The sequence below is a fragment of the Myotis daubentonii genome, chromosome 16, assembly GCF_963259705.1.
Source record: "Myotis daubentonii chromosome 16, mMyoDau2.1, whole genome shotgun sequence".
NCBI classification, from domain to species: domain Eukaryota; kingdom Metazoa; phylum Chordata; class Mammalia; order Chiroptera; family Vespertilionidae; genus Myotis; species Myotis daubentonii.
The window spans coordinates 30,766,514-30,783,313 of NC_081855.1; the positions used below are offsets into that span (position 1 = coordinate 30,766,514).

The 16,800-nt window shown below is 52.7% G+C and overlaps 1 protein-coding gene across 2 annotated transcripts in view; it reads left to right on the forward strand.

The window, feature by feature from the left end:
* The first annotated feature begins 442 nt into the window (after window positions 1-442).
* The window catches only part of HLF (HLF transcription factor, PAR bZIP family member), a 49,133-nt gene continuing 32,775 nt past the window's right edge, over window positions 443-16,800 (forward strand). Inside the window, exons 1-2 of one of the 2 annotated variants that reach the window (XM_059669544.1) lie at window positions 443-1,044; window positions 3,234-3,566. In XM_059669544.1, the coding sequence (XP_059525527.1) occupies window positions 930-1,044; window positions 3,234-3,566 (448 nt within the window). In that variant the 5' untranslated portion in view covers window positions 443-929. The remainder of the gene's footprint in view (window positions 1,045-3,233; window positions 3,567-16,800) is intronic. The other variant, XM_059669545.1, reaches the window with a different exon arrangement.

Consider the following 16,800-nt stretch of genomic DNA (forward strand, 5'->3'; position numbering starts at 1 on the left):
AGTATTCAGAGGAGTATCTACCTTCCATTGATCTACGCTTGTCCTTCGCCAACTTGATTGCTCCTGGGAACCACGGGGGAGCTTTAAAGACTAATGATGCCTGGATGTCAGCGCGCAGGTCTGACTCCGTGATTCTGGGATGCCGCCCGGGCATCTGGGTTTTTAAGCTCCCCCGGCTGAAAACCACTGAAGTAAACTCCTCCCTCCTCTTCCCTCTCCGACACAATCAGATTCTCGGCCTTGGCCTTGGGGATCGGGCTACTATCCCTTCGCAACCTGCCAGCTCCGCACGGTCCCGAAAAATCCGCGCGCGCGACCACGCCAAACACGCCGCGGCGGCGGGCGGGGCGGGGGCGTGGCCGCGCGGGGCCCCGCCTCCTGTACGCCTATCGGCGAGCGGTGCGGGCCCTGACGTCACTCTTGTCAGGGCCGCGGCACATGGGTGGCCGGATGCGCTGAGCCCGGCGCTGCGGGGCCGCGGGGCGCAGGGGAGCAGCGGCCACCCGCGCGGGGAGGGGGTGGGGTGGGACCGCGCGCGGCCTCGGGTGCTGGCGGGACGGGGCCGCGTTGGCGCGGTGTCTTCCGCCCTTCTGCGATCCTCTGCATATTTTGTCTTTTTTTTTTTTTTTTTTTTTGCAATTTTAAACATTTTGCAAGGCGTTGGGTTCAAGACAGGTGAGAGCATCCCGCAGGTCGCCGCCCAGGAGCCGGGGGGCACTTGGCGCGCTCTCCGGAGACAGGCTGCACTGGAAACCTGAAAGTTTTTGGCTTTTATTTTTTTATGCAGATGCACTTATAAAGATATAAGTACATTTTTGTTCTTCCCTTGTCTCCAAGCGAGTACTTTTAGCAAAGGACGGAGGAAAAAGCTCAGCAGCATTTTGGGGGGCGGTTGTATTTTTTTTTTTAAGAAAAATATTTGCATCGCAATGGAGAAAATGTCCCGACCGCTCCCCCTGAACCCCACCTTTATCCCGCCTCCCTACGGCGTGCTCAGGTCCTTGCTGGAGAACCCGCTGAAGCTCCCCCTTCATCCTGAAGACGGTGAGCGCTGCCCTCCTGGCTGCCCGGCTCTGGGAGGGAACGACGCTCCTGGGGTCCCCCTCCTTCACAGGGCACCCCCTCCCCGCAGCTAGCTGGCTGGAGCATCCATCTCCCTCCGTTCCCAGGGACCCTGGCCCTGCTTTAATGACATAGAGGAGCTCACCCATCACCCCACCTCTCCTCGAAAAATGGGGACCCCCCCCCTCACTGTGCAATGTTTAAAATAGTGCTGGGGACCCGGCCCGGCCTCCCTGGGTCCCGCTCCTGCTGCGCGGGTGGGAGATGTAACTTGACAGGTCAGTGTTTCCCTGTCTGAGGCTTAGGCGCCCGCAGGGAGAAACCGCCCGCTCCAGGGCAGAGCTCAGGCTGGGGGAGGAGAAATCAGGGGGCTTGCTTCCGAAGGGGTGGGGGCCCGAATGGGGGCCTCACTGCCTAGGCCGAGTATTGGGATCAAAAATTGTTTCTGTTCTTAGCTCGGATTTGGAGCTCACGAGGTGTGCGCGGAGACCCTAGTTCTCCAAGTGAAGAGTAATTGAGAAGCGGGGGAGGGGGGGGGGAGCTGGCGGGGGGGGGGGGCGGGGATGGGGTGAGGGGTGCTGTCTCTCAGCGGGAAGCCGTGCACGCCTCCAGCGCGACACTCGCCCGCTGCACTTTCTCGGTGGGAGGGGAGCGAGGAGCAGGCTCACGTGTAGCCGCAAGGGAGCCTCCTCTGGCCCGAGCCCTTTCCCGGTAAGTCCCAAACCTTCCCCGCGGCCTTGGCTGCAGCGGGACCTGCCGGAGGGGTCAGGGGTCGCTCAAGGAGGCGCTGAACCCAGCTGGTGCCGCCGGGGATTTGCATTTGGGCTGATCCCAGTAGCGAATGCAGACCCTGTGTGGCTCGGAGTGTAAGGTCCAGATCCTTTGGCCGCGAAGAGCTTGGGCGCGCTCGCATCTTCTTGCATCTTCTTTCCTGACGGGGGCCAACCTGTTGCATTGCAATTGCACAAGTTGAGGGGTTCCTTCTTGGTCTGCAGAGCACAGCTTTCCACGGAACTCGCCTTTAAGGAGTAGCTCTTGGCAAGGAGGTGCTGCCTGCAGTCTTTTTTGCATCCGTGGGTGTTTTAAGTCAGATTCTCAGGAGATGAGACTGTAGAGGATTAGAATGGATGGCGGTGGAGGCTGTGTTTCTCGGAGGAAGAAACTCAGAAGCCAAATTCCTTAATCCCAGATTCCACCGGCGCCTGAGTACTAGACTTGGCAAAATTCTGAGCGCTGGTTACAGCCCTCCTGCGGGGAGGCAGTGCTTCCAGGTAAAAATAGCTGCAAACCTCCATCATAGGGATGCCAAGTGGCCACCTTTTACGTTAGCTGTGCTTTAACAGCTTGTGTACATGTGTAATTTTTGTGAATCAGGTCATACTTATGTGTTTAGGGGAAGAGGCTGAAAACACTTTGTATTTTAAAAAAAAGAGAGAGAAAAGAAAACTCGTTTTGTAAAATCCAGTGTAGCCCAGTGGCTTTAGAAGCAAAACCTGAGCTTAGGCGGTGTTCTCAGTTGTCTTCTGTGCCAATATGAGGCGTTGGTCAAGTTCCTTCCGGCTTAGAGCCTCCGTGTCTTCATTATAAATGGGGGTAATCACGATTTGCAAGTTGGTTCTGAGAGTTTGGGAGTTAATATATGGAAAGAACCAGGAATGTAGTAGGTGCTCAATACACGGTTTCAAAGAAGGGTGGGGAGTCCCTGCTTTAGCAACATTAGAGTCACCAACTCCCCGGCTTTCCACGTCCGAACGACTTCATGTTGTTACGGTAATGACTTTCCTGGATGCTAAATCATACCTGGTTATTGCCCTTTTCCTTAAAAATCCCAGCAGTTTTATATAACTGCAGGTGTTACTTCCCCACTGTGGATTTAAATGATTTGCCTCCTCAAATAATGCCCCAAAGACTGTGCCCTCTTGTTTACGTCCCAGAGCAGTCTGTCTCCCTGACCCAAGGACCAGCGCTTTCTTTCCAAAGTAAATAGGAGGGTATTGAAAAACAGGCCAAGATCCATGTCCTGCCTGAACTTTTAACTCTAGATCCACAAAAGCCGGCGGCCAGACAACCCTGGTGTTTGTGACCAGCAGCTTTGTAGCAGAGGCCGGGAGAGGTGGTGAAAAAGCCGCACGTTTCCTTTGTTAAAGTCCGACTCTCCCCTTTCCCCGCAGCGTTTCATAAAGACAAAGACAAGGACAAGAAGCTGGACGATGAGAGTCACAGCCCGACCATCCCCCAGTCCGCCTTCCTGGGACCCACCTTATGGGACAAAACCCTTCCCTATGACGGAGACACTTTCCAGTTGGAGTACATGGACCTGGAGGAGTTTCTGTCCGAAAACGGCATCCCCCCCAGCCCTCAGCACGACCAAAGCCCGCACCCCCCGGGGCTGCCGCCCGCCTCCTCCGCTGCCCCCTCCGTGGTGGACCTCAGCAGCCGGGCCTCTGCACCCCTCCACCCTGGCATCCCGTCCCCGACCTGCATGCAGAGCCCCATCAGACCAGGTAACCTCTCCGAAGGCTCTCCCTCCGGACTCCAGGCGGGGAGGGGGGCTAAGGGAGAGGTGGGGAGGGAGGGTAAACTTCTTCATTGGGGGACTTAGCTCGCTCTGAAAGAGGAGCCTCATACAGGGTGGGGCAAAGGTGGGTGTACAGTTGTTCATCTGGAAAATGGTACAGGGATGAATAAATGCTCATACAAGAGTAAACCCCATTTGGCGCGCTCACCACTGTGCACCTGCTTTTGCCCCATGCTGTTCCACCCCCAGCAGCCGTGGTCCCACTCCAGTGAGTGTCTGCATCACCAGGGAGTCGGCTGAATGCAGAGCAACCCTAGAAATGCTGGGTTTTCAGGCCCGGGGTGAGGGCCCAGGAATATGCATTTTAACCAGCTCCCTGGGGGATTGGATGCAGTTGGTCCAAGGATGGCAGTTTAAGAAACACCAGCTGACAGGTGGTGATTTGGAGAATTCAGGATCCCTCTCATCTCCTGCCCCTTGTCCTCATCCCCCAACTCCCCGGATACGAGGCTCTTGCTCAGTGATGTGTGGAGACTCTATAAGGCAGTGGTTTACTTATGTCCACCCTTGTCTGGCCTAAAGGGAAAAATGATGTGAGTTAAGGGTGTGGGGCAGAGAGCCTTTTTATCTTTTCATCTCGCGTTGTCTCGACTGAGAAATGGACTCTCAGACCCCTCTCCTAGTGAGCACGACTTAGCCTTTTTCAGCACCCGGCCCCACCGCTCTCTCTTTAGTGTTCCTCTAGAGCCGTGGTTCTCAACCTTCCTAATGCCACGACCCTTTAATACAGTTCCTCATGTTGTGGTGACCCCCAATTTCATTGTCAGAAATTGAACATAATTAAAGCATAGTGATGAATCACAAAAACAATATGTAATTACATATGTGTTTTCCGATGGTCTTAGGCGACCCCTGTGAAAGGGTCGTTCCACCCTCAAAGGGGTCGCGACCCACAGGTTGAGAACCACTGCTCTAAAGCACGTTGTCCTTACATTTCCTTTTGTCATTTTCCTCTGTCTGATCACACTGAATCCACTTTTATCAATGCCTGCAAGGCCGCAAGGTCGGCTGTAAATGGTGTTGAAATATTACAAAAACCATCCCCTGAAATGACCAGGACTTCAAAACCCACTGCTGAGCGCTCTGCTACACACACGGGTAGAGGCAGCTGTGGCTCCGTGCCTGTAGCTCCCTGTAGTTCAAAAATGAGCAGGAAGAAAGGCCGTGTTTTGTGCACAGGTAACCAGGAACAAAGATTCAGCCAGATCCATTGTCAGGAAGGCCGCGGAGCCGAGGCCTGCGCTGCAGGGGAGGACAGAACGCAGGACAATGGGAGATTGTGCTGGAGATCATTCCTGAACCCCGCGTCCTCCATGCGGCGCGGGGAGAATCTCTGTGACACACAGAGCAGGTTTAAAACGAAGGACAGGCGGCAAAGGAGGAAGAGCGCCCCCCTGCCTTGAAATGTTAGTGTTGGGGTTAAAGTTCTCCCATTCAGAGCTCTCTGTGCAGGCCCCCTCCTCCCAAACCTACTTTGAATGATAACCCGTGGCTACTGGCTGGCATGGAATTCAGTCTTAACCTCTGGCCACCCAGGAGGCTGCGGAAGCTCCGGGAAAACACTCTTTTATGTGACCCCGAGCCCCTGGTACGAAGCGCGCACAGTGCCACTGTCTTCAGCTTCTTCCCGGGGACAGACAAGCAGCAAAACAAACCACCGTTCAAAGTGGCACAAAACCGGGAGAAGGGGCAGAGCCCCAGCGGGAAGGCACCGCTGTGCCTCGGGCTTTCTGCTCCGGGGAGTGGGACGTAGCCCTGTGGCCATTCACAGGGACAGCCTCTCAGAGCCTGTTTCCCTTCGTGTAGAATGACAGAGCGTCTAGCTCAGTGGTCGGCAAACTCATTAGTCAACAGAGCCAAATATCAACAGTACAACGATTGAAATTTCTTTTGAGAGCCAAATTGTTTCAACTTAAACTATATAGGTAGGTACATTGTTATTAGCTTAATTAGGGTACTCCTAAGGCTTAGGAAGAGCCACACTCAAGGGGCCAAAGAGCCGCATGTGGCTCGCGAGGCGCAGTTTGCTGACCACGGGTCTAGTTGATTGAGCTGTTGTGAAAAGTGGAGGTAAGGTACATAAAAGGTGCAGCGACTGGCGCAAATGTTCTGCTCACGAGAGCAGCGATGACCGTTGTCATGTGTGTCAGCTTTTATCCTTTAGTTTGATCCCTGTCTTCTGAAATGTCTTCTTAGAGTAATGAGGTACAGTGTGCAGCTACTTCGTCCGGGGAGAACTCTCAGGAGGTGTGGACCAATCATTATTGGAGTGGGGTGCTTGAACCCTACCACTTACAATCAACCCTCTGCCAAATACCATGTTAGAAATACTGTATGTTTTCCCAGGAGTTCTGCAATATTGGGCCCCACACCTTGGTTCATTAGGATCCGTGTTCATCAATGACTCAGGAAGCCGAGGTGCCCCAGTCCGATTCGCAGCCCATAGCTAGGACTCCTGGTTTCAGCGCTGTCACTGGTTAGGTCGTCGGGGGAGGAGAGGCACTAGGACCAAAGGGGACCCTGAGGTCTATACACAAACTCTTCGTTGACACGTCTTTTTTTGATCATGGAAACACACTTCAAAATAATCTCCTTCTTTGAATTGAAAACACAATGATATTCCTAACAAAAAAGGGAAAACATGAAAGCTCTCCTTCAGATACCAAATGCAGATGAAATGCCCTCTGCTGTTGATCCTTCCAAAGATCATGATACAAACTAGAGCTCTCAGGGGGCGGGCCTGATGCAGGGCTCCTCATGAGCAAACGGACAAAGGAGAGCGTTCTCCATTGTCCTGTGTCATCGCAGTGGTGACCAGGATGGAAATGCCAGGTGAATCTTGAGGAAAATAAATCCTCAGAAGGGAAGGGCACAGAGGTAGCCTGGAGCATTCTGGGAATTGTGTAATCTCAGTCTAGAGCAGGACTTCTCCACCTTGGCCATGCTGCTGTTGTAGGTAAGTCTTCGTTGTGGGGAACTGTCCTGTGCATTGTAGGAAGTTTAACAGCACACACACACTCACACATGCACACACTCACACACACACACACACACTCACACACACACATTCACACACACACTCACACACTCTCACACACTCACACTCACAAACACACACACTCACACCCTCTCACACTCACAAACACACATACACACACATTCACAAACTCACACACACTCACACACACACTCATACACTTATCCACACACACTCATCCATCCATACACACTCACTTATTCTCACACATACTCTCACACTCGCACATACACTCTCACACACACACACTTAGATACTTCTCCACACACACTCACTTATTCACACATACTCACACACTCACACACACACTTAGTCACACACACACACACACACACACACACACACACACACACACAAACTTTAGCTGTGACAAGTGAAAATGAATCCAGTCGCTGCCAGGTGTCCCCTGGAGGCAAAATCACCCCTGTTGAGAACTGATGTAGACTTTCCATGTGGACAGCAACCTGGGGCCTGAATTCGGGCCCTGTCACACACGTGGATGCTTTTGACCTCCTGTAATGCTCTGTGGCCAAACTCTCGAGAATGTCAGGAGACATTAGGTTTCAAGAAGAAATGTAATGTTAATAGAGCACAGGTGTACACTTTTAGTTTATAAAAGCATGGCATCGGTGAACCAGGAGACATTTTCAGAGCCATTTTATTAAACATTCGTTTTCTGCTGTTGCATCTTCCGCGTTATGCTGGGGAGCACGTGTCATTAGGGCTCTCTGTGTGGCAGAAAGGAAACGAGGCCAGGCGGTAGCACATGGGGCATTTCTAGGTCTGCCCAAAGCATGTCTTGGAATGACAAGGTGAGCGTTCCTGTGAATTCTCATACTATCGACCGTGACTGGCCCCCACCCCCTTTCCTATTTGGCACACCCGTCCTTATTCCTCTGTCTAGCTCTCTGATCAAGAAATGAATCAAGTGTCTGGAGAAATACATTTTGCCTTGAAGAAATGACCCAGGGACCCTGCACCCTCCTGTGGCTCTGGGGTGCTGTGTGAACTTGGGTTCATAGCTTCCTGGGCTGACATCCTAATGAAAGAAGAGGAGCGGTGGTTGCTGGATGCTTTGGCACCTGCTCGGGCTGCTCGGTCACCTGGGTGCAGCCTCCTGGGTGTCCCAGGCAGCAGAGTCAGGAGTCACCCTGACCACATGGGTGATTGTGTTCCAGGTGCCATCAGGGGTGGTACTTGGAAGCGCCGGGTCCTGGAAAAATAAGAATCTGTTTGCCCGGAGGATGGAGCGGGCTGCTGTAAGGACAGCAGTCCCTTTAGGGAAAGTCGTCCACAGCAGACAAAGGCTGAGTTATTTTTAAATCGCATGCTGTAAAGCCAGAGTTGAAATCGTTTCCTCTGGTGGTTTTTCTTTGAATAGCTTGGGGGTGTCCTGCCCGGGAAGACCCATACCCAGCTGAGGGTTGAGGATCCTCCCTTTCTGGGTCTGAGCACAGAGAGCGGGTCAGGATGAAGGCCGGCTACGGGTGATGAGAAAACCCTTCCATGTGGTGGTGGTGGTGGGGGGGGGGGTATGGAGGGAGGGGAGCATCAGGGAGCACCCAGGTTGCCCATGTGAGACGGAATGGGCGTGGTTTTGCTGGCCTTGCCTTGCGAGAAGGTCTTGGCCTGGAAGGAAAATGCTGGCCATGGGCCTGAGTAATGACGGCAGGAGGTTGTGTGCTGGTGGCTCTGGGATGAGGGGAGGTCCTGCCCAGGCACAGCGCTCTCTTGCTTTTCCCAAACTCTGGAGATGAAGCTTCTCCTCCCCGTATGTGCAGCGGCTCATAAGTTTTCCCACCAGCATAGTGGTGTCTGCAGGTGGCCTGGAGCCGGAAGGTGGCTGTGTGCTGTGCCTCGGGGAAGAGCCTCAGGACCCAGGATGTCACCCAGGGGAGGGTGTCAGCTTCGTCCCGGAGGCAGGCAGACTTCCCTCTGTCTCCTCTAAGAGTGTGTCTTCGCCACCAAGCACTGTGGGGGATGGGCTTGCCCTGTTCTCCTGGCTTTGTCGTGCTGTGGCTCCTAGGACAGTGGTCCCGGCCTCTGGCAAGAGGTATTTCAGATGGGCATGGACAGCAAGGCAACTAACTCGGTTGTTAAGAGCATAGGCGCCCGGCTGGGGTGGTTCAGTGGTTGAGCATCGACCTATGAACCAGGAGGTCACAGTTTGATTCCTGGTCAGGGCACATGCCTGGGTTGTGGGCTCGATCCCCAGTAGGGGGCATGCAGGAGGCAGCTGATCCATGATTCTCTCTCATCATGGATGTTTCTCTCCCTCTCCCCTCCTCTCTGAAATCAGTAAAATTATATTAAAAAGAAAAAAAAAAGCGTAGGCTCTGGACCCAGGGACTTGGGCTCACATCCTGGACCCACACTGGCCTTGTCTGTACGTTTGTGTCGATTTCTCGACCTCTTTAAGCCTCGGTTGACTCATCAATAGAATGAAGACTGTACCTAGCCCCTCCCCTGGGGTTCAGCAGGGCTCAGTAAGGTAACACCACAGACGATGGCACGGTGTGTGGCACACGGATACTCCGCGCTGGGAGCTGTCCTGGTGATGCTAGGGGCATGGCCTAGGGAAGAGAATGACTGTGCTCCCAACCCCTGCCCCTCATCTGGGATTTGAGTCCAGTCCCCTTCCCTCTGCAAAAATAGGACATGCATTTTCTCCCCCAGCATGCCCAATATTCTGTGCAGCCTGCTTGACTTTTCTCCTTCATTCTGGGCTGGAACAAGTCCCTCCCCTGATGCTAACCCAGCATCCTCACTTCTGGGTGAGCACCTCCCGATCTGCCAGGGTGGAACCAGCCACGCGCTCGGTGCCCAGCCGCCCTCCTCCCCGGCCCCCAGCTCTCGTGAGAGCCCTGGCAACCCTGGCCGCCGGCCTGCCTGCCTGCCCGTGTGCTTCAGGCACGTGGCCATGCCCTGTGGAGCTCGCCCAACTCCGGGTGGCCTGCTGGCTGGGCTCCCGCCCCTCCCCCACGCTGGCTTCTCTCCCCAGGCGAACCGCAGCAAGCCAGCCAGAAATTGTAACGCTGGCCCTGGCATGGGAAAGCTGAGCTCCGGAGGGCAGTGCGGATGCCAGGGAAACCTGCTCTCTCCAGCATCCTAGCCAGACCCCAAACTTGGCCCTCTCTCCTGCCCGTCTGCCCGGAGGCCCTGTCTTCGCCGCGCCACTGTGGTGGGCAGGATTCCTGTAGGCCGGCTCCTGCCAAGGGTCTTGGCAGAGCCTTCCCCGTTCAGCACTGTGCCTACCAGACTCGAAAAACAGCAGCGTGCAGACAGAACGAGGTGGAGGAGAGGGAAGGGCTGAGGAGGTGGGGAGAATAGAGGCCTTGATGCCACCCTAAGGTAGAAGGCAGAGGAGGAAAAGACAGCGGTGATTTATTAGGTTTTTTTCCCCGAAACCTCGCTGCCAGCCAGCACTAATCACTTTTACCCAGGAGTCATTTTTTATGTCTCAGCAGTGAGAAGAGAGGGAAGAGGGGAGGTGGTAGGGGAAGTAATAAGATTTTTTTAAACAAATAAAACATTGGAAAAGAATATGTGAGAGAGGGACAGGGGGACAGGGTCTGTATTTGATTCTGTGATGGGAATGGGTGAGAATATTTTTCATTTACTACCTGGCATAATATCTGGAATCGTCCCAGCAAATGTCGACCTGAAACCACTAAGCCATTGTTTTGGAATAAACAAAGTTCCTTAAGACAGAGGTGCCTGCTGGCTCACCTTTCACAAGGTCCATCAGAATGTCCTGCGTTGGAGACACTGTTCGCATCCGGGCAATAATATAGCGACCTGTTAGAGCATAGGATGCGGCAAGAAGCAGGCTGGCTGTGCGCCCCACGCCGCCGTGTGTGCCTGGGTCTGCGGCAGGTCATTTAAGCACTTGGAGCTTCTGCTTTCCCATCCGGAACTTTGGAACCATCATTGGCCTGCCTCGCGGGCGTGTGGAAGGTCCCGTGAGCCAAGGCGCGTAGAGCACTGGGTGTGGCCCGGGCACACACACACAGGAAGTGCCAGTCACAGCCGCCGCGGGAGGCATCCTCGTACCACCTGATCCCATTTCTCACGGGAGGCCCTAGCAAAGAGTCTCCTTGCTTTTCCCTTCCTAGCCAATTGCAGCGGTTCTCAACCTGTGGGTTGCGACCCCTTTGGGGGTCGAACGACCCTTTCACAGGGGTCGCCTCAGACCATCCTGCATATCAGATATTTACATTACGATTCATAACAGTAGCAACATTACAGTCATGAAGTAGCAACGAAAATAATTTTATGGTTGGGTCACAACATGAGGAGCTGTATTTAAAGGGACAGAAGGTTGAGAACCACTGGATTAAGGCCTTTGCTCAAGCCATTTACGCTTCTCCTCTCGGCTTCTCTCCCTACGTCGTGTCTGCCCCTCTTAGCCTCTGAGGTTTAGGTCACCTCGGGTCGCTAACTGGAATCTTCATTCATTCCTCCTCGCTCATGAGATTAAAAAATCAAACAAACAAAATGCAGTTCAAGTAAGTTCTTGATTAGATTTCCCCATGGCACATTTGCCAATCAGTCAATCAATCAACGTTGCTGTTGCATTTTTAATCATAGGCATCAGTCATTGTACCTGAAGGCTGTGGAATGGCCTTGGGGATAAATAACTGGAAAGGCATGGAATGGTGCTGGGAGGGGAAGGCAGGGAGAAAGGTCTCCTGCAGTTCCTCCTCCTGCTGGCCAGCAAGACCCGACGACGTAGGCATCCAGAATAACAGTGCTCCTGCCCCAAGGGTCCTGTAACGGGCAAGTCCTTGCTCTTTCGGAACCTGCGCTTTCTTGTCTGCAGAGTAACATCTTTGTCGGGTTTGTGTGAGCTTTCTCGAGCTGACATGCATGAAGGGTCCAGCGTGGCGCTGGCACACAGGAGGCCAGCCTCTGCCACAGGTCAGTTCCCTTAACTTTTCTCTAGTAAATGACACGAAGGTTAGGAAGCTACAGGGGAAGTGGTAGGAGCAAGGAGCCACGTGGACAGTCCCCAGAAGTGGCGTTGGCTTTGGGCTGCACCCTGGGGAAAACAGACAAGGGCACGATTTGGCTGCTGGTCTCAAGGAGTTGGCCATGGAGTAGGGAAGATAGAACGTTTAGGTAAAAGGAGGAATGACAGGACAAACTAGCATGTTCTCGGTTCCATACAGTGAGTACAGGTTGGCCTCCAGGATTTGTTGAAAAGAGGAGAGTGAAAGTGAGCGAAAACTTTCGCAATAAATAAGGGAGCCGTGCAGACAATGAGATCTGCCAGACCTCACAGGAAGCAGCCACTGCCCAAGGCAAGAGTGCCCCTGGCGAGGCTCCTTGGAAGGGATGGACCTTCAGCTGGGCCTGGCCTGAGAGGTGGAGGAGCCAAAAGGGTGAGTGGGCCACGGTGCCCCAGAGTTGTGGAAGCAGGAGTGCCCACAGGGTGTTTAGGGAACAAGGTGTAGATCCAATTTGGCTGGTGCAGAAAATTCATCTGGAGGAGGCAGGGAGATGAGTCCGGAGAGGTGGGTGCCAGCCAGGCTGGCAGCTTTGGGAGCGCCAGACTCCAGCGCCTGAGCCCGGTCCAGCAGGCCACAGGGAGCCCTGGAAGGGTTTTGAGTATGGAAGTGGCCTGTGGACATTTCCCCTTGGGTTCAAGGTTGGATTGGAAACATTTTTAGACACTTCACAATAGTTTCCTCTGGCAAACCGGGACTTCCTTATTATTATTGTTTTGAAAATAAATACTCTGCCCTGAACATCAAACAGCTTTCCAAAACACAGTGTTCTAATGATCTAGACAAAGTAATGCAAAAACACAGGGTTTAGGTTTCACTTATAAAGCCCATAATTTGGGTGATTGGGGGAAACACTCTTTGGCAAGAAAACCATGTGAGGGATTTGAATGGTTCCGAATTTAAAAGCCTGAAAGCAGGCCTGGTCTCACAGGAGTAGAGAAATAGATTTCCATAAACCCCAACCCATTCACATTCATCACTTTCAAATGCTTCTATTTTATAAAGCTCATGAAGTTTGCAAACAAGTATAAGGAACAGATTTCTGTGAGTGTGTGTGTGTCTTTGATGTGTGTACGTGTCCATATGAGAGAAAGAGAGCGAGAAAGCAGGCGTTACTGCCTCAGTGATACAGATAGTCCTTGGTTATGAGGACTAACCTGCCGCAGGAATATCAAGCTAAAAATACTTAGCTACGTTTCCGGCCAGCTCATTAATTTTACTCCTGAGAGACAAAGGAATCATTATTGCAGTTTTGCATTCTTGAGTCCCGACCTTGTATGTGTGGCTTCCTTCTTCCCTGGAACGGGAACTAATTGTATGTCGCTCGGAGATACGGTGGCTCTGGGGGTGTGAGTGTTCTCTGTTGGGGAAAGGAGCGTTGAGGGAGGACACAGGTTCTTGGGGGAGGGTGGGAGCTGCCGAGCGGCCCAGGCATGACATGACGTGCTCAAGTACCTCTGAAGTGGGCTCTGCCAGCCAGCCAGGCGTACAGAGCGCCGGGGGAGTTGTCATGACCCAGACCGGTTCACTCAAAGAACAGGTAACAGTGGACATGTGCAATCTCACCTCCAGCTATGCAGAGCAGACAGTGACAGGAGTGTTGGCAGAGTCGAGTGTCTGTTGGGGGAAAACCACACAGTCCTGTTTCTGTCCAGTTGGCTTCTGGTGGATACACACTCCATGACTTCATGGGAAGGTTCCTGAAATGTCTCCCTCCTTCTCTGACTTTACCAAATACTGTTATTGTCTCAACTCGCTCCCTCCCCATCCAACTCATCCCGGGCACCCGCTCTCGGGTTCCGTCCTGAGCAGGCCCACGGTTCCCCAGAAGTTTTGTTTTTGGAAGTTTCATCTAGGGTTTTGTTTTGTGTGTTTGTTTTGTTTGTTTTTTTCCATGAATGATTTTTGGAAGATGCTTTGGAATCTGGGGCCTTATCATCAGAGACGGCTCATGGCTAATTAAACCCACTTCCCTCTCCAATCTTGCCGGGGAGACCCGAGATTCCTGAAAGCAATGAGTGCATGCTACAGAGAGATGCTCGAGGGAGCCTCCACACTAAATCATCTGTGACAAAGTGTTCTCTCAGGAAGTGGGGTTGCATAAATGGATCAGCAGAAATAAATGCTTTGGCAGAACCTCCTTGAGTGGGAAAGAGCAGCGCTTTCTTTCCTAATTAGCTCTGAGTAGCAGTTCGCCTGGATGTCTTTGCTGAGAAACCCAGGCGTGGACAGGGGGGCCGACAAGGGAAATCTCTGCACTGCTCTGTAAGTGCTGCTGCCCTGAATGGAAAGAGTTAAGCAAGGCTGTTCATTCATGCGCAATAAATGCCTCTTGAATTGGATCGAATGGGAAAAGCCAAAGCTTGCTTGGGGAAGGATGCCACCAGGCCCTGACCAATGGGAGCCCATGCTGTAAACCAGATGAACAAGATCATCTGGCTGGGCAGTAATCAGATTACCCGGAGCGGAGCTCGCCGTACCCAAGACGGGCAGAGTGCTAAGGAGCGTGGCCAACAGCTAAACTCCACCTGCCCTGAGCCCTGGAACAGGAGACTTAAGTCGCCTTAGAGTGGAGTCATTATGCCGTGGCCTTGAATTGATGAAGGAGGCTTTTACTAGAGAAAAAAAACACACAACAGGATGGTGGTCAATACCCTCATGTCATTCTCTCACTTTCTTCTTGACTCTCCCTGCAAGAAGGAAACGTGGCAGGGCGGTCTCCAGGTGGGAAAGTGGAGCCTTCCGTCAGAGTGGAATGGAACCAGGAGGAAACTGAGGAAACAAAAGTAAATTATTTGGCCCAGGCTGGTGTGGCTCAGTGGTTGCACCTGTGAACCAGGAGGACATGGTTGGATTCTCAGTCAGGGCACGTGCCCGGGTTGTGGGCTCCATCCCCAATGGAGCATGCAGGAGGCAGTTGATCCATGATTCTCTTTCATCAATGATGTTTCTATCTCTCTCTCCCTCTCCCTTCCTCTCTGGAAGACAAGTGTGAAGATAGTTTTTACACAGAGGGGATAACTGAAAGTTGTTTAGTTAAGAATTGGTTTGAACCTGACATGACAGTTTCCCAACCAGATGAGAGATGAGGAGTTCTTGGCAATGGTCTTGATACAGTCTGTTATGTGATGTCCATATGGGTGAGGTGGGTTAGAGCTTTTGAAGGTACACCAGCCCAGCGTTAAGGACAGCATCAAACTAGGCAAAATTTTCTCCTCTCAAGAGGGAGGTTCGAACCTAGCTAAAGCTCCCTCAGTGTATTTTTACATCCAATCAAATGTCTCTGAGTTTTATAAGAGAGTGCACACACACCGTGCTCCTAACTTTAAATCAGCGAAATGCATATGACATCATAGCGGTACCCATGGGGTGTGAAAGCGGGGATGGTGCTAAGCATTGGCTGTAAGAGGCTGCAGGACATCAACTCACATTAGAAACGATGCTGGTTTGGGAATTGAGTCTGCTCCCAGGAGACTGAGTGGTGGCTGCATTGCCAAAGTGTGTGTTCTCTTTCCTTCCCCAGCTCTCCCTTCTGATTACAGGCAGCTTAAAATACATGTGGGCATATCTCAGTGGCCAAAAACCATGGAGATCAGGATGAAATCATTCTCAAGGCAGAAATAGCAAGCTTTCACGAGGATATTCAGAGAAACGCAGTCCTAATAGCACCAGCACGTCACTGTCAGGCCCTCAGGCACTCAACTAGGTTGGGTTTGGAGTCGGAGGTCTCCTGAGAAGCCAGGATACCCGGACAAGTCACGTACACTCTGCACCCCTCATTTTCTCCCCTGGAACACGGCAGCCTGTTGCACAGGACGTCCTGGGGGTTAAATGACATTGGGTGGGCTAACCAGTGAGCCGACCTGGGTCTGGGCCTGGGCAGAGCTGTCACCCAGCCAGCTTTAATTCCGAGTGGAAATCTGGTGTTTAAAGACGCTTTTCTAAGATATACCTGTAGTTCAGTCTTTGGAGTCGCACTTCCAGCTTTCTGAGTCGCTGGGCTGAGTCCTCGTGAGGTCCATGGTGCTCCCCGGATCCACTGGGACATTACAGTCCCAGCGAAGCTGCTCATTAGAAGCATAACCCTAAGCAAGTCATCCGCCTGTCCAGGTTTTACTTCTTCACCCGTAAGGTGGGAACAGCCTGTGTCCTTCTCACTTACCAGTGTGTCATAATGTCAAATAAGATAGCCTCTTCAAAAATTGGCCAAATAAAAGTCCAATCAAAGTATAATCTGGGGCCCGGCTGGTGTGGCTCAGCGGTTGAGCATTGACCCAGGAGCCAAGAGATCACAGTTCCATTCCTTGTCAGGGCACATGCCCGGGTTGCAGGCTCGATCCCCAGTAGGGGGCGTGCAGGAGGCATCCGATCAGTGATTCTCTCTCATCATTGATGTTTTTCTCTCTCTCTCCCGACCTTTCTCTGAAATCAATAAGAACGTATTGAAAAAACTTAAGCTGCAAAGCAAAAGACATCTGACACCTTTTGGGGGAGAAATGCAACAGCATTAAATGTAGTTATTTCTTTTAAAATGGTCTTCGTTCTGAATGGGAGCCACTGGCTTCTGGCTGGTGTCCAGCCTTCCAGGGAGCCCTGAAACCAAGTTATCCGGGGGAATCATCGCCCCAAGGCTTGGATACTGTAGCAGTGGTTTGTGAGCCAGACAAAATAATTTTAAACAAGAAAAGGAAGACCCCAAGGCCCCCCGCTCAGTCTTCTGATGAGAGCTTCTCTGGAAGGGCGTGGCCAGCTGTGCACCTGGGCTGCGCCTCTGGGTGGCTGCTGGCAGGTCTGTAGGACCAGCCCCGCTCCCCCACGGCTCGTCGATGGACTCTAGGTGCTCAGATTGTCATCTTGTCCGACGGAGGCTGGGTCTGGGCACAGAGGGACCACCTCCGTGCCGGGGTGCGGGCTGCCCTGACAGAGCAGGCTGCGAGGATCCTCCAGGACTTGTCCTTCCCTGGGCACAAGGTCAGGGACGCGGGCCAGTGCTCCTTCCTGTGTCCTGGAGACGTGTTTTTCCAGCCCCGGGCACGTGCTGTTTTGCTCTCTGAGGGAGGCTTATCCTCGTTACCTTGACAGAGAGAGTGGAAGAAGGGCGGTCTATTGATTCC